The sequence below is a fragment of the Propithecus coquereli genome, unplaced genomic scaffold (assembly GCF_000956105.1).
Source record: "Propithecus coquereli isolate 6110/MARCELLA unplaced genomic scaffold, Pcoq_1.0 Scaffold212, whole genome shotgun sequence".
In the NCBI taxonomy this organism is placed as follows: domain Eukaryota; kingdom Metazoa; phylum Chordata; class Mammalia; order Primates; family Indriidae; genus Propithecus; species Propithecus coquereli.
In genome coordinates, this window is record NW_012146301.1 from 5,090,108 (window position 1) to 5,113,473 (window position 23,366).

Consider the following 23,366-nt stretch of genomic DNA (forward strand, 5'->3'; position numbering starts at 1 on the left):
CCTTTTAGAGGCATATACATCTCTTTTTCCCCTCAGGACTTCCCACTGTAGCAGAAGATGTGTAAGAGAGAAACTACAATGGATTAATGTATGCACATCCCAAAGCAATGTGCATACATTAATGGGTTCCAAACCCATTTAGTAGTAATACAACTTTGAAGACTTATTTAACTCTCCTAAGGCTTAGTTCCCTTATTTTTAAAAATAATTTATATGAATTGTTATATTAGGTAGACAGGATTACATAATCATGTCTTGTTTCAAGAGAAATAAGAGTTCCTTAAAACCATAGCCAAATGTGACTTGGAGCTTTTAGATTAGGTCTTGCCATTTTAGCCCATGGAAGAGAATCCATTTCAACAGCTAACCAACCCGGCATCACATGTAATTTCTCTGTCTTATAAAAAGGGTTTCATGCGTGGCATTATGTTGCGGTGCAAGACTCTTCTGCATTGTTAAAAAATTACAGATGTTATGTAAAAGCTGTCTAGTGGAGGTCAAAACCCAATATTTTAGTTCATTCCCCTCAGTTTAATAGGTGCTAATATTTAGAATTCTTCCTTCTGTATACCTGTGTCCAGATCAAACTAAATTGAAGTCTGAGAATACCTTATTGTTATATTGTGGTTCACAGATTAACTAAGCCTGATTAGCACTGGCCATTGTTTATTCTTTTATAGGGCTTATCTTAAAATAAGTCTGTTGCAAGGTGGATACCGTATTTTCTTATGTGAAAACTAAGTAATGTGAAAGTACATGGTTCATATGACTTTTGTAAAGCTTCTGGAGAAATCAGCACCAGTTGAGATAAGACAGCAGGTTCCTAATTGCTCACTAGGCACTTGATCAACCCAGTGGTTACATTTCTATACTTGGGGCTTCTCTCCTCTGCACATAGTAGCCAGGGAGTAACAGAGCTGATTGCCTACTGTACAGTATTTAATAAACACACATTGCATAAACACCTGGATGGTTTGCAGAAATGCATACCTTTCACAGGAAATGAGGAATTGTGAGGTAAGGAAGAAGATATTGTCTATTTAACTTTCAGCATTAAAATTCTTGGTCTAGTCCCATTAATGCTTCCTCTTATTTCTATTAGTTTTTTTCCCCCCAGTGCTAGTTCAGACTGGCACAAGATGAATTGGGAAAACATTGCAATTTAGATTACTCTGTGGGAAGTGGAAAAACCATTTTCTGTTTATTTTATAGTAAGGTAAGCATAATTTTTAAAAAAGCTGCCGTAGGCTTTTTTTTTCTTTCTTTTAATTGCAGTAGAGGTAAAGCAAATTTATGAATTCTTCCTTAAGTTTTACACCAAGAAGAAGTTTGCCCAAAGAACTGGCTGTATTTGGTGGAGCTGACCATTGTCTCACCATAGGTTGTAATGTTTGATGGACAGTTTGATTTCACGATTGCAACCAGAGCTCCTCATTATTACAAAGAAAGTGGTTTTTGTTTCTGGTTTTTCTTTTTTCCTCATACCAACAGGATAAACCTCCTCAGCTGCAGCTTGTGGCTTGGATAAGATTTCTTTTTTGAAAAGCTTTGAATCTTTTCCCGGAGATAAATAGCAATTATGCAGCTCCCTGTTAACCGAGTTAGATTTAAAAACACAAACACAAAATGTAATCCCAAGATTCCGATAGCTATGCAGCTGTGCTGGGAGGCACGTAAATGCATTTATTCCTATTTAATTCCTTGGTCATACTTTGGATAAATGGAAGATCAGATGGACATTTCGAGTGCCACAGGATTCTGAAAAGATGAATTTGGAACGATTGCAGTAGTTAGAGGGGTAGATCTCTTACCTCAGGTCCATGTCACCATCAACCCAGTAGGCCAGGATATTGGAGCTAGTTCCTCCAGGGCAGCAGCCCATGATGAGAACCACCACAGCCTGGATGGGGAGGATGTCAAAGGCCACTGACAGGATGAATCCCGTGAGGGGCATGATTCCAAACTGACAGAGGAAGCCCACACAGATGCCCCACGGCCGCCTGATGTGTCCTAGGAATTTCTTGATTTCCACATTGCATCCCATGGAGAACATCACCAAGGCCAACAGTATGGTCAGCACAGTACTCAGGACCACACTTAGAAGGGTATTGAAATTGCTGTCAGCTACCACACAAGATGAACCATTGCAAATTGTGGCATTGGCCAAACAGCCCGTAGAATTACTCATTGCTGGGTCAGCTGCTCAAAAAAGGCTGAGTCCACAGGACAGGAGATCTGGTCCCTGGGTCCTGGCTCTGCTGCCAGTCAAGACTGGTAATGCTTACTTTAACCATGTCCACACTTTTAAACCCTTCCTACACGTGTGTCACTTGGTGCCTCTTTCAAACGCCACCTTAGAGAAGCAATAAAAAACAATAAATGCTAGTATGTCAGTTTCGAGGGGTAACATTACAACACAGTTCAAATTATGAATCATAAAAGTCCAGCAAAATTATTGGTCCAGACAGAGAGTTATAATTAATCATTTATTGGCGTTGTAATGAACCATGCCACATAAAAAGAGCTGTGTTAATGTTTAATGCCATGAAGGTTTATTGAATAATTTCGGTTAAGTGATAGTTAAAATCAACTCTGAATATTACAGAACATTATTGGGATTGAGCCATAGGAGAACATATTGTTCCCTCACCTACCTTTAGGGACAAGGGACTGGGGCTCTGAAAAGTTGAGTGCCCTGGGCCAAGTTGTATTGCAAATTATGTGTGAGAGTCTGAACCGGGACCCAGATCTCCAATTTCCTCCCCCAAGAGTTTTCCCACTGTATCAATCTGTTTCCTCATATTGCTCTATAGTGTTCATAAAGTATATATAAGTTTGAGAAACTATGAAGGACTTGGTGAAAACCTATGGGAGAGGAACATTTGGGTGGATAGAATGTTTTCTGTGTTTTCTGCTGGAAAGGAATCTGACTTTTATAGCCACCCTCAATTATGTATGCGTTGCCATAGTAACAAAGTGCTTTATAGAGACAATACAATTATTTAGAGGGATGAACCTCAGAGGATTAGGTCAAAGTGACAGGATCTCTTTGTAATTCGAGAGAATTGAAATTAGAATTTTTTTTTTTTAATGGCAGGGAATTCCAAGGGAGATTTTTGTAAATGTCAAATAGTCAACATCATTATGGGTAGAACACTGTATTTAAGTGTATAGGGAAGACTTAAAAAAAGAGGTAAAAGAGAGATTGTTCTGTTTTCAGTTTATAACCCAATTATTGAGTCCACAGCATAGGACTAAAATTGAACATTTCTATCATGATTCACAATTTGTAGGACAAAGTAATAATTTATCATTCAATTTAAGCATCTTAAATTAAGCAGGATTAGTATGCCCATTTTACAGATGAGGACTTAAGCGTTGAAGAAATCAAGTGCTTTATTCAGGGTTACCTATCTGGTTTCTGGAAATACTAGAATTTGGCTTCCTAACTATGGTCAGAAAATAATCATTTTGGCACAGTGGGAAGGTTTGTTAAAATGCAGATTCTGATTCTGGAAGTCTGGGGTAGGCTTTTCTTTCTAGAGAGCTCACAGTCAGTGGTGCTGACACTGATCTGGGACCACACTCTGAGTATCAAGGCCTCAGTATATCAGGGTGACAACAACTGTACCCAAGTTGGTGAAAACTGAACTTACTAGTCGCAATGGAAAGCAGCGTTTGCACAGACCCTCGATATGAGAAAATTAAGCTTTTTCATAACTTGAGTCCGTGTGAGCTGCAGCCAGTGGAGTGGGCCTCCGGGCACAGGAATAAATAGAGTCAAATGTCTGAGCTTTGGGGGCCGAGGGATGATGTCCCTTTTATCTGGGATTGAGCTACTGGGAAAAACCTGAGCCATTTCCTTGCCAGGTGACAGTGACAGTTGATGGGGCTTCTGTCCAGGAGAGAACCTCTTCAGGGGTCTCGTTCCATCGTCTGCTTTTCCGAGCACCGGCAGGCTGTCATCAGCTCTGGCCTGGCTGCCAGCCAATTCCTTCTGTCTCTCCCATCTCCTCCTCCCCCACCAGAAGAGTTAAATGATAAAGTAATTCCCAAAGAGCCTCTCCTCCCACTCCTGGGCGTGCCATCTCCAAGCCTCTGGGACTGACCTCTGGCCCACTTCTGTCAGGAGCCAGCCTGCCCCAGGGCAGATGAGCCAAATGCGCCCCCTGCTGCTACACCCGAGCACCTGCCCGTGCTGGCTCTTCACCCCCAGGGCTGGATGAGGCCGATGCTATGTGAAATGTTGATCAGTTTACTTTCTCTCTTCTCTGCTTTCTCTTAACTTCAAATAAAAGGTGAAAGTCAGCCTACAGCATTCAGTACAGTAATATGCCTTACAGGTTTGTAGCCTTGGAGAAATAGGGTGCGCCATATGGCCTAAGTGTATCATAGGCTATACCATCTAGGTTTAAATAGACTCTGATTGCACAGTGATGAAAGTGCCTAAAGATACATTTCTCAGAATGGATCCCGATTGATAAGCAACTTGTGACTTTGCTTGCCAATTAGCTTGGGATCACAGCTAAACTATAAATAATGATTCCTAACTTTAAAAATTCTATGGTATTTGCACATACCAACAAATATAAAATAGAATACAGTATGTAGTCTATGATGCATTGATAATACAAATGCATTTAGGAGTTAATGTTTAAGTGTTCATAGATTTGTAAGGGGTGGTGATATAGTTTGTTCTAAAAAGCAAGGAAGTTGGAATATTGATTATTATTTCTTGTGCCTTCAGAACAGCATTAGCATTTCTTGGGCAGTCATGAGAAAGATGTGTGAATAGGGCTGGGTGGGCTGGGTTACAGATGGCTTTGAATGATGGATTTTGAACTGATGTAGCAGTTAGTTACCAGGGAATGAAATGATACTCTAAAAAATGTTAATCACATTGACATTCTTACAACATTAGTCTTAATTAGCATTAAGGAAACATTAGATTTACTTGTTTTGCCACTTCTTAAATTATACAGTATATGGAGCAAACTACTGTATGTGTAGAATACACTAAAAAATATAAATTTTTAAAATTCCCCCCCCCCGCAAAAAAAGTGGAAGTCAGAAAGCTACTAGCCTACAACCTAACAGCAAATAGCCTCTTCACTTCACCAGGTCTGATCTGCAAAGGGAAATTTGAGTCCTGCAGATTGGAAGCATTTGGATTTTGAATTTTCTCTTAAATGTGAAAGGCTGCAATACAAGGCCAATGCACACGGCTCAAGACAAGCTTATTTAGACATCCTCCTTTGAACTCAAATGGGTGTCCCAGGGCGAGTCTTGTGTTTTGGGCCATGCCTGTTGCTGGGTTGGCCAGGTATAATCCATACCTAGGCTTTTTGCCCACGATGCTGGAAGCAGAGAAGAAAAAGTAAAGAGAGCAGAAATCAGGTTCAGAACAAAGCTCTTCTCAAATTTCAGATGACTTGCTAAGGAGATTTTAGGCTCCCAGGGGCAAAATGCTTTGCATATAGACAACTTGCAAATGAGCAGTCTGTTTGACTAGACAGAGTGCTACAGTTCTGGTTAAAAAAATGTGCCAATGCATTTCTAATTTTCACATTGTTTTTACATAAATTTGCACATCAGGCTCGAGAGGTTTTTATATTCAAGTATTGGAGTGATTCACAATTAATTAGTACCCTTTACTTCAACTACATTGAAATCCAGGCATTGAAAGTATCTAAATATATAAAAACCATTCTCTTTAATTATAACACAGAATTGGGGAACAGATGCACACCTAAGGGGTAGTCGGGAGGCTGGGGTTTGATTTTCATTGTCATCTTTCTTAATCTTTCCTGCTCAATTTCTTCACGCATGGGGCTCCCATACAGACCATCGTCAAGAAACCAGCAGCAGATTCCTGCTCGTGGCCTCCTGGGTGGAGATGTGGAGATGGTGGTGTAATGTGACTTCTGAGGCTTCCCTCTGGGTCCCCTGTATCAGTTTGGAGAAGCCAGGGAATAGCTTTCCAGCATGTCTGCCCTGAAGGTCACATGATGAAAGATGAGTTTTCTGTTTTCCATTGTGTTTCATCAGGGACAGCTCTATTCAGATCACCCTTCAACTGGGATTTGAGTGATTCTGTTGAGCACTTTCCTGTGACTGAAATTATTTTTCTCTCTCTTCTTTCCAGCTCCTTCCTATAGATTGATTTTTTTTTTTTTTTTTATGGAATCTGAAAGTCTCACCATTAGAGTTATTTGGAGTCACCACTGATCCTCTTTGAGGCGAAAATGAAAACAAAAACAGAACAAAACAGAAGATAAAAACCCTGGGGAGAATGATCCATGAATGACTAGCTATTCATTTGTGAGGAGGAGTTAAAGGAAAAAGGTAGCATAGTACTGAGGAGAGGAAAATAGGATGGAAGGATCTGGAATTTACTGGATGGAATGAATAAGTGCTAGTCTTGGAATCAGAAGAGCCAGATTCAAGGTCTGCTTCTTTTGAAAATCCTGTGCAGACTGTTAAGGCTTTTATGAATGAATGTAAATCCTTATTAAAAGTCTGGAGGATGGTACCACCACTTTGGAAAATGATTAAAGCTAAATCTCCACATGCCCTATGACCCAGTCATTCCAGTCCTAGATACTGACCTAAAGAAATTTATAAATTGAGTTCCCCAAAAGACATAAACTAGAATGTTCATAGTAGCTCCATTCATAATAGCTCCAAACTAGAAACCATCCAATTGTACATCCAGGGTAGAACAGGTAAATATATTGTGCTATAGTCACACAATGGACTTCTATACATCAGTTAGGATGAATGATCTACTACCACAAATCTAATGCCGAATGAAAGAAGCCAGACACAGAAAAGCACAGACAAAACCAGGCAATGCTAATCTATGGTGTTGAAAGTCAAGAGAGTCATTACCTTTGAAGGAGGGGAGAGCGGAGACTAACAGGGGTCACAGGGATGCCATATTTCAACATAAAGTAAGAAAAACTCAAAACTCAAAACCAACACATTTTATAAAAGACTGGGGAAAAATATATGCCCAGCCTAGAAAAGGCAGGAGAGAGCACTAGACTTGAGAAAAAGTCACTGGAGAATAAGGCAGGGAGTAGAGGCGGAAGGTGAGGGGTTGGGCATAAGGGCTAGGAGGTGGGTAGGTGGACAGATTTTGTCTTTGTCATTTTAACAGGGATTGGCTCTGTTAGCCTTCCTATGTCTCGGTTACTTTGTGGTTATTGTCAGATAAACATTTTCTGTGTCTAAAAATCATTAAGCTCTGTAGATCTATAATTCAGTGCTTTTTGGTTAATCAGTCCGAGGTGAGCTTTCAAGCAAATCCTCTCAATAGAAGACAACTTTTTTCATGCTTTCTGGTTCACTAGTATCACATGATCTTCAAGTAAGAAATTAATCCATGTGTTTTGCTGGTATCTCTTGTTGTTTCTTGCAAACTTCACAAAAATTCTGTGATTTACATTTTTGACTTTGTTTTTAGAATGTGTATGAGTAGCACATTTCTGGAAACCCATGACCTAGCTTGTGGTAGATTGTGTTATTGCTCCCAGTTAACTGCTTTCTACTTCCCCGTAATGGGATTCTACAGACACACCTGTTGAAACTGACTTGCCGTGCTTCCCTGTTGAAGGAGTAGCCAGTTGTCAAGTGTGGGCGTCAAGCCACGGGAACTGCTTTGGCTAAGTAAGTCATGGTGATGGGTATGCCACCTCCAAACAGAAACTCTTAAAGCCATTGTGTATTTGCACCACATTTTTTCTTCTCTTTCCCTTCTTCATGGGAATGGCAAATCCCAGCTACAAGCTCTTCCTTTATCTGTGCCTAGAATGAGAAGACACGTGGAGCAAGCTCACAGCAGCCACGGCCAACATGAGTTTGTGTTGTAAGCCGCAGAGGTCTTGGGGCTCTGGTTCTGTCATAGAGTCTAGCAAAAACTGTTACTCATCTTCTGTGAGTTTCAAGCTAATCAGATAAGTGTTTTCTCTGAGTTACAGGAATTACTCCTGTTATGAGTTGATGGTGTCCTCACAAAATTCATGTACAGAATCACTAAACCTCAGTATTTTAGAATGTAACCTTATGTGGAGATAAGGTCTTTAAAGAGGTAATTAAGATACAATGAGGTCATTCGGGCAGTGTCTTCAGAAAAAGAGGAAATTTGGACATGCTGAGAAGCACCAGGAATGCCTGCCAGTCTCTCTGGTAATGCTTTATGTCTTAATGTCAATTTTATAAGTTCTTAATATGACTACAACAGATTTCTTGTCGTGCTTGCATGGTACATTTTTTGTATCCTTTAATTTGTAACCTTCCTATTTCCTTAAATTTAAGGTATCTTTTTTTTGTAGCAACTGAAGAGTTTATTTATTCTGAAAATTCCTTTCACTTATATTTAATGATTTATTATATATTTGGGTTTAAATCTCTAATTTTACCAAAGACTTTCTGTTTGAAAATGTATCTGATGTTCCTTTTTTCTTTCTTGCCTTGTTTTGGATTTATTATTTTCTATCATTACTTTTCCCTTACGTGCTAGTTTGGGAGTTTTAAACACTGTTGCGGTTATTATGTCAGTGGTGCCATTAGAACTTACAGCATGCATCCCTTAGTTATCAGGCTCAAGTTTGGGTACTTTTGTCTTATTCTCAGATAAGGCAAATAACCCCTCCTGACATATGCCAGGATGTTGTGAATTTTATGCTTCTCTATTTTAAATAAAAGAAAACATGATTTTCATCTGTAGGTCAATATTCCATTACATTTATCCAAATACTTATTTTGCTGCTCTTCTTCTTCTTCTTTTTATTTTTTGTATTTCTGAGCATCCATATGGGACCATTTTCTTTCTGCCTTAAGACAACACTTGGAATTTTCTTTAGGGAGGGGCTTTATCAGTTTTTTTTTTTTTTTTCATTTATGATTTGCTATCTCTATTCTTGCAGGACATTTTAATTGGGTATGAAATTCTATTTTAGTGGTGATTTGTTTCAGCACTTTGAAGTTATAATTACATTTTCTTCTGAATTCCATTGTGTCTGTTGAGTAATTAGCAGTAAGGGTTATTGTCGCTCCTTTAAAAGTAACTTGTCTTTCTCTCCCCTCCCCCCACCCCCAGCTGATTTTAATATTTTCTCTTTATTTTAGTTTTCAATTATACAATGTGCTTACATATATGTTTAGTTTTGTTTATCTTACTTGGGTTTCATAGTGATTTTGAAGGTGTTGCTCATTATCTCTTTTCAATTTTGGCAAGCTGTCAGCTGTTATCTTTGCAAATATTACTTTCGTCCTTTTTTTTCCCTCAGGCACAGATTGCATATACTTTAGATCTCCTCACTGTGCCTTCTGAGTTGCTTACTCTCTCTTATATATTTTCTATAATTTTTCCATCCTTTATTTTGAATTTATTCTTCCGGTCTATCTGCCAGTCCACCAGTACTCTTTTCATCCAGCTGCATTTACTATGCTGCTAATCGGATCCATGTCTTTCTAATTTCAATTATTGTACCTTTTATTTCTAGAATTTTCATTATTTTTAGATTGAGTAGTTCTCTGATGAAAATATCAATTTTGTTTTTGGTCTCGTTGAATATGATAAGTATACTTTTAAAATATAGACTTTCCAGTATCTGGAACCACCATGGATCTGATGCCATTGCCTTTTTTTTCTCTACTGGGTTTCATTTATGTTATACTGCCTCCTTTAATTCTTGCTTATTTTTTAAAATTATGTATCAGACTCCAACCAGTGTCTTCTCTTCCGAAAAGTTTGCCTACTGGGCAGCTAATCCTCTCTACTCTCTCTTCTAGAATTCCAAGAACAAATCCTGGAGAAAAATGGCCTCCCCCATCTGTTTAACCTCCTTGGCTTTCTACATTTTTTATCTTATTAGCTCCCTGATATCTTCAAGCAGATTTTTTTTTTTTTAGGTTTTTACACCTATTTTAGTCTCATGTGAATCTTGGTCGAAAATGTTACTCTGCCTTAACTATGGTACTTTTATGTTGATGAATTGTCAAATATTTCTTCTTAGTGTCATCCACTTTTTTATTGATTAATACTTATATGTGAATTTATTTCTGCCAATGAATTAGTCAATTTGGAATTTGCAATTCATGTGCAAGTTTTGTTTTGAAAATAATGTGGTAGTATGATGTACTAGTAAGTACCACTTCAAACCTTCCATTGTGGTTATTGCTGGCTGCTGTCGGTCTCTCACTTTTACCATCGTATGTTGCTTCATGCTCATAGAGTCACTAAACATTGTAGATATGACGGTACTTAGATTTTGTTTTAGTCCATTTTCCTTATTTGATAGAAGTGGAGGTTGCTATTGCATATCTTGAGGAATATTTCATTTCTTCTTTCAAACTACCCTTTTCTCATCCTCAAAAATAATCCCTTCTAGGAAACCTAATTTCAACCAGGCCATTGACAAGGAAGGCAGGCTTGGGCATGGAAACTTCTCACTCTTATTATTATGAATTGATTGTTTTGTCTTCATATTACATAATCTTCCAATAAACTTGTCTTTAAAATATGTTGTCTTTAAAATACAAACGACCACAAGAAAACTTAGTTCTCAAAGTTTCTAAGAGACATTTGAGATGGAAAGAGGAATATGATATGTAATTCAATGCAATGAAGTACAAACACTTTAATTTTTATACAGAAAATGTACTAAATATTGTCACTATTGACAACCTCTCTTGTATTTGGGATATGTTCATTGAACCTAATTATAGAGTGGGAAAGCTTTGTTTAAAAACATTTTTGAGTTCTGATAAAATGTGTACTTAAAAAAGTCAACGGGTGTCAATCCCGATAAAGTCTGTAAGGCACCATATTTTACACATATATGGGCTTGATTTTCCTACGGCATATCTCATTTCCACAAACAGAAAATCTCACTGATTTGGAAGTTATTGACCAGCATGCCCTCCTCTGTTACTCACTACCTAACAGAAAGAGCAGAGCTTCTCAGATGCAGTGAGAACCCCCAAAATTTCCATCTTGCAATATATCACTCTGGAATTTTGGACTGTCTGGAAAGTTGCTGCTGCCCCAACAAATATTTACTATAATTTATTACATCTGTTTTACTGAGGGTTTTCTTAATATTTGATAATTATTGAGGAGTGCATTTTGAATGTTTGTTATGTGTGTGGCAGAAATATCAATTTTTTTTTTTTTTTGCTTTTGCTGTAATAGTTCATTTTTATTCCAAGCAGTTGGCTATGTTTTGGTTTCTTTACTTCAGGAAATGATAGGGGGATTATGTAGCTAAGCAGGAACCAGGGTGAGGTCTTCCCGTGAGTGTCTTAACTTCCGCTTTGCTGGTACAGAGTGGTTGAAGTTTATCAACTTTCCAAAGACTGATGCCTTAAATCGGCTCATAAGACAGTTGATATTTGAACCATAATGCCAAATTATTCTTAATTGCAATGGGGGAAATTTATCTCCCATGACTTCCATCCACACGCCTTTGCAGTATCAGGGTACCATAGAGGGACTTGAAATTCTGCTTGTCCATATGGAACAAAGGGAGATAGATAACTTGAAGGCTGTTTTTTCCCAGGCCATGAAAAATCCCTGGAGCTCTCCTTGCCTTCCAGATTTCTCAACTCTAGGAAGCTCTAGAGAGAACAGAGCTTCTGTCTCAGATGTAGTATTGCTTTCTTCTGAGTAATACTTGATAAACAGGGAAGAATTTCTTTGCTTAGCACTTGCCTTTTTTTGGCCCCTTGCTGAAGATTGTCTTGATGTTCACACCTTCTTTCTTCAGAATAATAATCCCACTGAAAAATTTCTCCATACCTAGTTAAGTTTTTTGGGCTTCTAGGCTCTGCTTTTTGAGAATTTTACCTAGAAACATTCTTTCAGGAGACTTTTGCAGCAAACCTATCTTTTCCTTGACATGTTTATTTCACTAATTTAATTTGCAAAAGATAACCTTAATCTTAGGTTTTTGATGGGCATTAACTAATTTTATAAATTATGTTAATCAGTTATTATAATATACACATAAACATATTTACACGTGTTTCATTCCAAAATAATACCTTCCCCTCCCCTAAAAATATCTCAGTTTCTTTCTCAAACTAAGAAAGGAAGAAGATCATTTCTTTGAAATATAAATTGTGTTTGTGTCCCTGGGAGGCTTTCCTGAGTGAAGTCTTAAAGCTAAAATGAGAAACAATTGCTAGAGGAAAACAACATTATCCCCTGCCCAAAGGTACAGAATGGCTGGAGTGGGTTTTATCTTTGGAGAACTGTACAAAGCAGTACAGCAAGGCTTGGTTTGGTCCTAGTCATTAGCACTAATCAGTGTAGGAGGAGCCAGTGACATGCTGTCCCCAGATGTTTCTGGATAATTTTAAGAGCCTCTATTGGGAAGACAGAGCTGCACGAACAGACAATTGAAAAGAATCACAATGCTAACGGGGAAGCAACCTCAATGTCCATGGACAGATGAATAGAGAGAAATATGGGTTGTGTGTGTGGTGCGTGTGTGTGTGTTTGTGTGTATGTGTATTATTCAGCCTTAAAACAGAAGGGAATCCTGTCATATGCTACAACATGGATGAAACTCAAGGACACTATGGTGAGTGAAATAAGCCAGTCACAAAAAGACAAATACTACATGATTCCACTGGTATGAAATATCCAAAGTAGTCACACTCTCAGAAACGAAAAGTAGAAAGGTAGTTGCCAGAGGCTGGGGGGACAGGGGAAATGAGGAGGTGTTGTTCATGAGTATAGTGTTTCAGTTTTTCAAGATGAAAAAGTTCCAGAGATCTGTTGCACAACAATGTGGATATAGTTACTGCACACTGAAAAATGGCTAAGATAGTAAAATTTATTTTGTGCTGTTTTTTACCATCATTTAAACAAAGGAAAGGCTTTGATCATATGGCTTGTCCCCAGCTCCAGATCAACGTGAGGACACTTGCCACTCTCCATCAGAGCTCTGTGCTGTCCCGCCAACCCCCACACCTTTCCTGCCTTTGCTTTCATTTCATACCAATTTTCCTGTGCACGGTTCTCAGCTCACCCACGTGTGCCTCCCTGAGCACCCAAATTCTCTTTCTAAGGGCTGGAGGGCAAAGTGGTGGAAGGTTAGAGGGAGATGGGAGCTTTGTTGTGGGAAAGGGAAAACAGGTGCTCTTAAAGTGCCTCTCCGAATTTGTCTCTCAGTCACTTTCTTGTTCTTTGTCAATAAGTCCCAGTGGTGATTTTTGGGTGGAAACATAGTCTATGAATTCCTGGGAGCTACTGTACACTCCCCCATTCTCAAGACAGAACTGACCTTATTCTGGAGAAGACACTACAGAGCATATAAAAGTGGGGTAGGTGAACTAGATAACCTTTAAAGTTCTTTCAACCTCTGAGCGTCTATTATTCCCTCCAAGTCTATTATCTTTCATTGTGATAAACACAGGGTTTTGTGACATGTTTACTCACCTTGTCCCTGTTGATATTTTATATTTTTCTAAATGTCATGCTATTATCAATTATATATGAAGTTCATATTAATTTATATGTAGGACAATTTACCCAAAATACGAGGGTTTTGTATATTTTTGAGATTTTGAAACATTTGATTTATGCAAGGTATTAAACAAAATTTGCTATAATAAATTCACATTTCTGCATTATCCTCTGACTCTGAAAGTGAAAGAGGCCATAAACTATATTTAACAGATAACAGTCTTTTAAAAAATATTAATAGTGCTCGCTTCGGCAGCACTTATACTAAAAATTGGAACGATACAGAGAAAATTAGCATGGCCCCTGTGCAAGGATGACATGCAAATTCGTGAAACATTCTATATTTTTTATACTGATCTTTAAAAAAAAAATATTAACAGAGTCTTAGCTTTGGTATCAGTATGCCATCTAGGGACACACAGGTCTGTCCCGACATTTTATTTATTTTACTTATCTTAACACATAATTTATTGACAAAGACTACCCTAAGCTAGCCTTCCCCTAATGCATTAATCTAAGTGGGACATGAACTCTGAGGCCAAACCACAACAATCTGTGTTATGCAAAGCAAAGCAATTCTTTCCTGAAAATGAAAGTCCCTTTATGGGCACTGTCGATTCTTCATCTCTTTCCATAGTAAAAATGTTTTTTATTTGGTTCCTATTGGTATCCCAGGTAGCTAAAATTTAAATCATGATGTATTTGCTAGAAATCCCATCCATCAAGAAGTGGGAACAGGCAGTACTGTGTTTAGAGAAAGGGGGTTTGGAGTGCTTCCAAATTATCAATAATCTCTTTATGTTTTAAGCATTTTCATTCTATACAAATGGAAAATGGATATTTTTAACATTTGTCAATAGTCTCACACAGGACACATTTTGGAAGTCACTAAGACTTTAAAACATTCAGCATACTTAAATTTGAATTTTTGTAGGTCAGGCAATAAAGCTACAACACTCACTACCAAGGACCTCTCTCTGTCCCATGTTAGGTTTCCTCAACATTTCTTAGCAAATATTTAAGAATGTTTTAACTTACTTTAACTCCATAATAATGAACCTGAAATAGTTATTTTAAAAAGCTTTCCTAACTCTGCTTTTTCAGATCAGATTGGAGATTGTCTGTAGTAACTGATGTGTATACAGTGTTCACCCTTGGATCTAGACGTTAGACCGTAGCACACAGCAGAGGGATCTGGGTAGGCTGCGATAAAGGAAACATGATGGACTAACATGCGCTTTCATTATGTGAGACGGCACCGTTTCGGCTTCCTTCTTAACGTTTCTTCCTCTAGAATTATATTCGAGCCTACATTTGTGGATCATCAGAAATATAATAAGAATTGCTCTTTTGAAATGTAAAGTTTAAAAAAAGAGCAAAAGAAAATTCTAGAAGCTGTTTAATTTTAATTTTTAAGTCAGCTCTATTACTCTATCGTAGAGTGTTTGGGGCCAGACTGTTGGGTTTGAATCCCAGCTCCACCTTTCTTACTCATGTGATTTAGGGCAAATTAACTGAACCGTTTTTGCCTTTGTTTCCTCTTCAATAAAATGGGTTATAAATGGTACTTTGTTCACTATGTCAGCGTGAGGATTACGTGACTGTGCAAGGCACGTAGAGCAAAGCCTGTCACATTTAGCACATTGAAAAGGACACAATTAATTTCTCACTTTGATTAAAGTGAAACAAACCAAACCCAATTCTCTGATTATCATTCTAATAGCTCCATGACGCGTAAGGGAATGGGAAAAAAAGGCTTCGTTACACTAAAATAAGTGTCTACCATAAGCAAAGTACTACGCTAGGGAGAGGCTGAGAAGTGGAAGATAGAGCTCCAAATATTGATACCAGATACAGCTTACGGGGGAAGCTGCCTAGCTCGCCTAGGGACTCCTGTGGTACTCCCTGCGTATCCTCCTCCGGTGGCACTTGTTCCTGGTCATGCTTGCCTGCTGTCAAGACTACCCTCCGAACCACAGGCTCTTTGTTTTATCCCCAGGGCCTAACGGTTCCTGGAGGACAATTAGTGTTCCATACCTATTTGCTGATTGAATGAATAAATGCATGAATTTATCAAAAATAAAATAGATAGGGAAGCATTCACTGAAGAAATGGGATTTGATATGGGCTTTGAATGATGGGAGAATTTACGTAAGAGTTGCCTAATCAAACACGGGATGTCCAGGTAAATGAGAATTTCAGATAAACAAAAAATAATTTTCGGGGTCAGCATGTCTCATGTAACATTTGGGACACACTTATACTAAAAAATGATGCATTGTTTAAATCCAAATTTCAGATAAACAATGAATCTTTTTTTTTTTTTTGGTGTAAGTATACCCCAAATATTGCATGGAATATACTTTTACTAAAATTTTTTCATTATTTCCTTGAAATTCAAACCTAATTGGACATTCTGTATTTGCTAAATCTGGCAACCCTAAAAAGAGGAACAGAGAATAGAAAGAATTTTAAGTTAAGGAAATGGCAAGAGAAAAATACGTGGGCATCCTGGTTTTAGGAAAATTTGTCTCTGAGTAGGAATGTCTGAATGAAGTATGGGGGTGGGAACAAACCTGAAATAGTATATCCTCTTCCTCACTGATTTTCTTTAAAAAATGTGTATCCCTGTTTCTGAGCACCCTCCCCTGACCCCACCTTGTTCTTTGCTCCTCCAGCATAGGTGTGTTGCATATATGGTAAAGGACAAGGTGTTTTCAAGACACTTAGCCTGTTGGTCACTGAATGTGTAGAATTACCTTGAATGTCACTGCCTATATAACAGATGGGGACATGGCCGTATCTTCAGGAAAAAAATGAGTTATAATAAGCATACATTTAGACATTTAAAATGAATTTATTGGAGCTCTTTAATGTAGAAACTAACCATATTGTTTTCTTTAGATAGATTCAACCCTGGACTTTGACAGGTGCTGCATAAGTTAGTTAAAAATTTTCCCTTTGCTCTTTCAATGTACTTGTTATAAAAGATGGCCTGGACTAATTCTCCCTATCAGCCTGCCTGCCTTCCTTCCTTCCTTCCTTCCTTCCTTCCTTCCTTCCTTCCTTCCTTCCTCTTTCTACTGATTCAGTATCCAGTGATTCAATGTTTTTTTTGAAAGAATCTGGAAACAAAAAGTGTTGCAGTTTTTATCTTTATCAAATTGTCTGTATTAAATACTTTGTATTCACTATTGAGCTAGATAGATCCTGTCTCTTAAAAAAAACCCCAAATGATAATTCATCATAATTTGCTGGGCTATGATGGGCCTTATAAAAGTCTATTTAAACAAAAATAGTACAATCCTCCAGGTGCTCCTGTTATAAAACAAGACAAAATATTTGAACTATCTCTTAAATTAACACACTTACTTTGTACACAAAATATGGGCTATAAAGTCATAGGACCCAATTGTGCTCACTAACACTAAATTTTCTCATCTTTTCCACTTTTAGACTTTTAGACCTGGTGCATTTGAAGAGCACAGATCCAGAAAGAGGAAGCCACAGAGATCAAGAAGCAAAGTGTGGGAAGGATAAAATATTTATTTTATACCAACATTTGCGACTTTTGATTATTAAACCTACTTTCATTATTCTGCATTTGTGAAGCGAATTGTTTACAATGAGAAAAGGAAGAGAACACTAAATTTCATGGGATGAAGGACTCTTTTAGAGTCCTATTGTTTGTAAACCAAACAATAATTGAGAAGTATGGTCCCAAAGAATAATAATATAATCTTGCCTTTTAAACTTTATTTCAGTGCTGCCATATAGCCTGGTGATCATGCCTGTTGCCTGAGAATGTGAGGTGCTAGTGGACTTTAATCTGGAAATATTAAATACATTGACTGGTTCTCTTCTCTTTTCTTTCTCTTCCTTCCTTCTTTCTTTCTTTCTTTCTTTCTTTCTTTCTTTCTTTCTTTCTTTCTTTCTTTCTTTCTCTCTGGCTTTCAGTATACAGACATGGTCTATTGAAAACATTGTTCATTGCCAGTAATAGGAACAAAGGGAAAAAATAAATATTAGGTTGGTATTTGCAAAATAGAACAAAATAAATTTATTTATTGTATTTTTAAATATATATATTTTTCAGAATATATATTCTGAAACCTATAACCTAAAACACATGTTTAGGTTACGTATATTGCCTTTGCCCCACCTGAGTCAGAGCTACAAACGTGTCCATCCCCCAGACGGTGTGCACTGCACCCATTAGGTGTGAATGTACTCATCCCCTCCTACACCCTCCCACCTTCCTGACACCTGATGAATGTTACCACTATATGTGCACTTAAGTGTTGATCAGTTAATACCAATTTGATGGTGAGTACATGTGGTGCTTGTTCTTCCATTCTTGTGATACTTCACTTAGTAGAATGGGTTCCAGCTCTATCCAGGATAATGCAAGAGGTGCTAGATCACCATTGTTTTTGTGACTGAGTAGTACTCCTTGGTATACATGTACCACATTTTATTAATCCACTCATGTATTGATGGGCACTTGAGTGGTTTCTACATCTTTGCAATTGTGAATTGTGCTGCTATGAACATTTGAGTGCAGATGTCTCTTTTATGTAATTTTCTTTAGAGATGGGTTCTTCTTCTGTCACCCAGGCTGGAGTGCGGTGGCATGATCATAGCTTACCGCAGGGTCAAATTCCTGGGCTCAGGTGATCCTCCTGCCTCAGCCTCTTGAGTAGCTGGGACTGGAGGTGTGCACCACCACCCCTGGCTAATTTGTCTTTTGTTTTTTGTAGAGACAGGGTCTCAAACTCTTGGCTTTAAGTAATCCTCCCACCTTAGCCTCCTAAAGTGCTGGGATTACAGGCCTGAGCCACCACACCCAACCACAAAATAAATTTAAACAAATATGAGGTAAATAGAAGGATATTTCTCCACAATTCAATATTCAATTCAATTTGAAAACTGTTTACTCAGTGCTTCCAGCATGCCAAGCTCTATTTTAGGCATGGCAGGGGATATGACGATATAGTCTTTACCCTCAAGGTGAATATGTGTTGATGGTGGCAAGGAACAAAGTCAAAATATGAATGATTATAATACAGAACAGAATGTAACAAGGGCCCAAGGAGGGGTATGCCCGCAGCACTAAGAAAGGTTTGATGGAGAAGATATTACATCTTGTTATAAGAGCTGGAGGACATGGGTATTGTGGTCAGGGAGGAAGTAGAATTAGATATGGAAAATGAACAAGACCTGGGGAGAAATGTGAGAATAAGTTTCTGGCGGAAATAATATTACAAGTCATTGAAAAAGAACATTGAGAAAGATTCAGCCTTGCTGTGGTACATGGTGTGTGTAGGCAGACAGGGCTAGAAAGTTAGGTTGGAGCTGAACTTCTGAAGGGCTTTGAATACCAGAATGTGACATTTTTCTTAATGTGTCTGGCTGCAAGAAACCATTGAAGATCTGAGTGCAATAATTAGATTAATCTTGTCATCAATGTGAAAAGTGCTTTGAATCAGGAAGAATTGAGAGTAAGAGCAAGAAAGACTTGGAAGCTATTTAGAATCCATGTGAGAGGCTAAGACCCAGAAGAGGGCAGGTGGCAATAACAGTGGCTCTGAGGAGAGCCAGGAATATAAGTTGTGCCATAGTTTGATGCTGTCTTTTAGGGGCCTGGTTGGACTGAACCAATCAACTTCCTGCTACTTCTGGATTTAGGTGTGTACCATTTCTCTTCTAAACACTTGCTCCATCCTGAGCTTTTTGGACTTGCCCAAGAAAGGGGAACAGGAGGGAAACATGCACAAATGTTGCCATCCAGTCGATGGCAAATTTTCTTTTCAATTGAAAATAATGAAAGTGGCATTTAAAAATATTATTTTTCACTCTGTAAAGCACAGAGTGATAGAGGAAATACTGAGAAGACAAGCTCCAAAGGTGTGTCCATGCTGACTTCCTGGTGCCTGCTCAAGGCCCTTTCCCAGGTCACGCACTTGAGCAGCTGCCTTCCCTTGCACAGGTACCTGTTTGCCATCGTTTAATCACCTTTGGGAAAGATGCAATGAGGAGGCACTGGTGGACAGGTATTGCACAAAGTTACTCAAGACAACCAGGAAAAATTGGAGCCAGACAAATGCAAAGCCATGCTTATGGGGAGTTTGAAAAGTGGAACCAAAGAAAAGACGGGAAAGTCTCAAGTCAGGAGTCAGCTAACGATGAGAACGTCATTGATGAAAAATGATTGAGATAAAAATGTGTAGGATTGGGATACCTGGAACATGGTCCTATTAGGTAGTAGGCCCTTAGGCAATAATAACAGCTAATATTTATTCAATATTCACTATATGACATTGAAGTTTAAGATATTGTAACCTGAATTTTTCCCCTTTCCCTGGTGGCGATACTGAATCTGAGAACAACATGGGCGTGTGACTGTTTCAGTTCTGTGTGCTTTTCAATGTGCTAGCACATCCAGTTTTTCCACCAACTTTCTGACACAGGGTCGGTTATATCCTCACTTCACAGGTAAAAAAATTCAGGCAGAAGGAGGTGAAGTGACTTGCTCTAGGCTGCGTAGCCTGGGAGTGGTGACACTAGAATTTAGCTTACAAAGAAAAAATAGGAAAAAAAAATAAAGTTATAAAGCTAAGTAGTCTAGGAAAGTTAAAAAATAACAAAGCCAGTGTTTCAATATAAAGTCATAGAAATTTAGGTAAAAATTCTCATGGATACCATCTAGGACCCTTTAGATTAACATAATCTAATAAATGATAATTAGATTAGGTACTTACAACATTAAGTCTTCAAAACAAATTTTTAAAATCTTTTACAAACCGTACTCACAGAAATGTTAAAATTGGAGTAGGAAGTCTTTGGTGTAAATTTGTTTGGCCTTGTTACTTGGATTGAAATCATACAAAGGACATGTGCTATGAAGATATATTTTTCCTTTTTCCTCTTCCACACAACTAGACTTTGCCTGCAGCTCTGCAACGGAAACAAATGCATTAGTCTCTGCAATAAATGGGCTCTCAGCTATGGGGCATTTGTCTGGAAGGACGTTCAAGATCTTGGGCACATCCAGTGTGGGGGCCTCAAACATCTGTCTGAGTCAGCTCGTGAGGGCAAAGTGCTCATTAAAGAGATGGATGCTCAAGAAAGCCTGGCTACTAAATGTTCTTGGGGAGCTATGTGCTGGGCACAGGGGATCAACTGCCCCTCCAGGAATATAACTGGTCCTTGTTGCTCTGAGAGAAGCAATTGTCAAAGCGTTTTCTCGGTTCTTTGAGAGAAAGTGTTAGATTGCCTCCCTAGTAAGCAAGGTAGATACTTTGAGCCAACCTCCAGACCCAGGACTGTCAAGGCAAAGTTTACTACCTCTCAGAGCAATGGCCCCCAGCCTTTTTGGAACCGGGGACTGGTTTCGTGGAAGATAATTTTTCCATGGATGGTGGGGTGAGCAGGGAGCTCAGGTAGTGATGCATGGCCCGGTTCCTAACAGGCCACGGCCTGAGGGTTGGGGACGGCTGTCTTAGAGGAAATGGGAAGTGAAATCACAGTGTAGCATGATGGTTTTATCAACTAGGCAATGAGCAACCATACTAGTTGAATGCATGTTAGTTTAGCATCGGCTTTTTATAGACTATCTGCTTTTGCCCAAATAAATGTCTTCCAGAAGCTGCCAGGTAGAGCCCAGCCCTATTACCTCTGTAGGGGCCCATTTTGTCCTTTTGTCCAACATGTAAGTGGGTCTGCGAGGCAAGCTGGGTCAATCCTTGTGATGGTGAACCACCAGGAGGAGTTTCTAGGGACACCAAACTTGCACTATGCTTTTGCCCCTGAGCAGAGCAATTGTTGCACACCCCTTACAAAGACATGACAATCCGACTGTTCCCACAGAGTGTTGCTGTCTTTTCCTTTTTGCTTCCCTCTTGCAGTAGAACTTCCCAAATGGCTGCTATCATTGCTGCTGTTTTTCAGACGTGAGCACAGTTTACTAGGAATTTATAGGGCAGCCAGGTCAATGGGGGTGGGATGAAGGAAATTAATGGTAAATGATAATCTACATCCCAGAAATGGAAGGTGTTGCTGTCTCGAGGGTGAGGTTTATGTGGATTAAGTGGACATGGTAGATATGAAAAGGTTCAAGCAACTTACCATGAATGAGACTGCTCTCAAAAGTCTAGTTGTGCTACCACTCTCCATCCCCCACGTCCTCGGTTCTGGAATGTTTTCAGTACATTCTTTAGCATCATGCACCATACAAAGTGGGTACATGAGTTGAAAACTATTGAGGTAGTTAAAAACACACTTTATTGGTCTAAGGGCATATCACTTGTAATTACCACTATATAAAGTTTTTTTCCCCCACTTTGCTCTTACACCTGGAAGTGTATTTGACTCCCATTTACTTGAGGAATGAATATTCATTTTTAGGTATCCTAAGCTCTTTGCTTTTCTTCTAGCTGACCTATTTTGACTCTTCTCTGCTTATTAGCACTTTACATATAAGCTTAGGTAGTAGAAATAGAAGGAAATCAAACAAATTATTTAAGTGTGGTAAATGTTGTAAAAAGAAAAGGAAAAGTTTTTGGAAAACAGGATACAGTTATTGGCTCATTAATTTCAATTACGTCGTTACCTGTTACAAATAATTAAAAGTTGGCTATTCATAGGAACTTAACAAGAGACATAAAGGTCTTTAGTGAGTGGCTGCCCACAAGGCTTACCTTTATGTGTATGCAAAATACTCATCTTAAATAATAATAATACATGTAAAGTTGTAGCTGTGACCAGCAATTAAAGTTTATTTTTAGTTAAAAGATTAATTTTTTAAATAGCTAAATGAATGTATCTTGAAGTAGGAAACTTATGATATAAGCCACTATCTCATTGGATCTTCAGGGCAATAATAACCTCATTAAAACTATAGTGTGAATTCAATTAAATCCATGTTTCACCAAGGTCAAAGGGATAGACAAAGTTTAGGAAGAAGACAGTTAAGCAGAAAAGATCAACTGGACGTGTTATTATTTATGTATGTTTTGTATCAACAAAATGTCTGGGGGAAGAGACCAGTTACTTATGGTTTAGGGACAGAGGAAAATAAATTCAGGCTGTATGATCCGGAACCTACAAGATTATAGTTGCTGTGACTCAAGCAGCAATAAGGCAAGAGCTATTAGCTGATTAGTGGCTTGTTTAGATTTTTTTGTTTTGATTTAGAGGAGAATATTTATTGAATATCTACTGTGCCAGGCACTACCCTTACAGTAATTTTTCATTTGGTATCTGATTCTTCTAAAAACTTGTGATTACTGGCAAATGAGAGCATTTGTTTCTGTTAACATGTGTTACCAACAGTAGGTGCAGTCAGTAATGCTCAATTGATGGGATGTTGATTATAAAATGCAGATATAGGTCTGAGAGAGGAGGGAATAAAGAATAAAGAAAGACTGGACAAAAATTATTTCAGAGTGCTTTCCTTGACATTATGCTTGTATCCTAAAACATTATGAATTGTTTATGGTAGTGCCACACACAAGACAGCTAGTTAGAACTTTGCAGACTGTTAGTGATGGCCATTAGTTTCTTTTTGTACGTGTGTTAGCATTAGCATCGCTCTATTTCAAGCCTATAGATTACACCCATAGCAATCTGTCTTGTAAATATATATTCTTAGCAACCAGGAAAACCATGAGTGGTGATTTTAAAATCTGTCCACATTATACCCTTCAAAAAGTGGAAAATAATGCTGCTCTAAGTTCGAGCCAGGCTTAGTGACTTGTTTCTAATGAATAGAATGAGGCAGAAATGATGGTGTGTGCCTCAAAGACTAGGTCATAAAAGGCATTGCATCTTCCTTACTGTCCTCTCTTGGAACACTCGTTCTGGGGAAAGCCGATGGCCATGTTGT

General features: G+C 38.4%; 1 protein-coding gene across 1 annotated transcript in view; it reads right to left on the bottom strand.

Annotated features, from left to right (window-relative positions):
* The window catches only part of SLC10A2 (solute carrier family 10 (sodium/bile acid cotransporter), member 2), a 17,053-nt gene extending 14,791 nt beyond the window's left edge, over window positions 1-2,262 (bottom strand). The window contains exon 1 of the mRNA XM_012644443.1: window positions 1,812-2,262. Coding sequence (XP_012499897.1) covers window positions 1,812-2,188 — 377 coding nt within the window. The 5' untranslated portion in view covers window positions 2,189-2,262. The remainder of the gene's footprint in view (window positions 1-1,811) is intronic.
* Window positions 2,263-23,366: the final 21,104 nt, after the last annotated feature.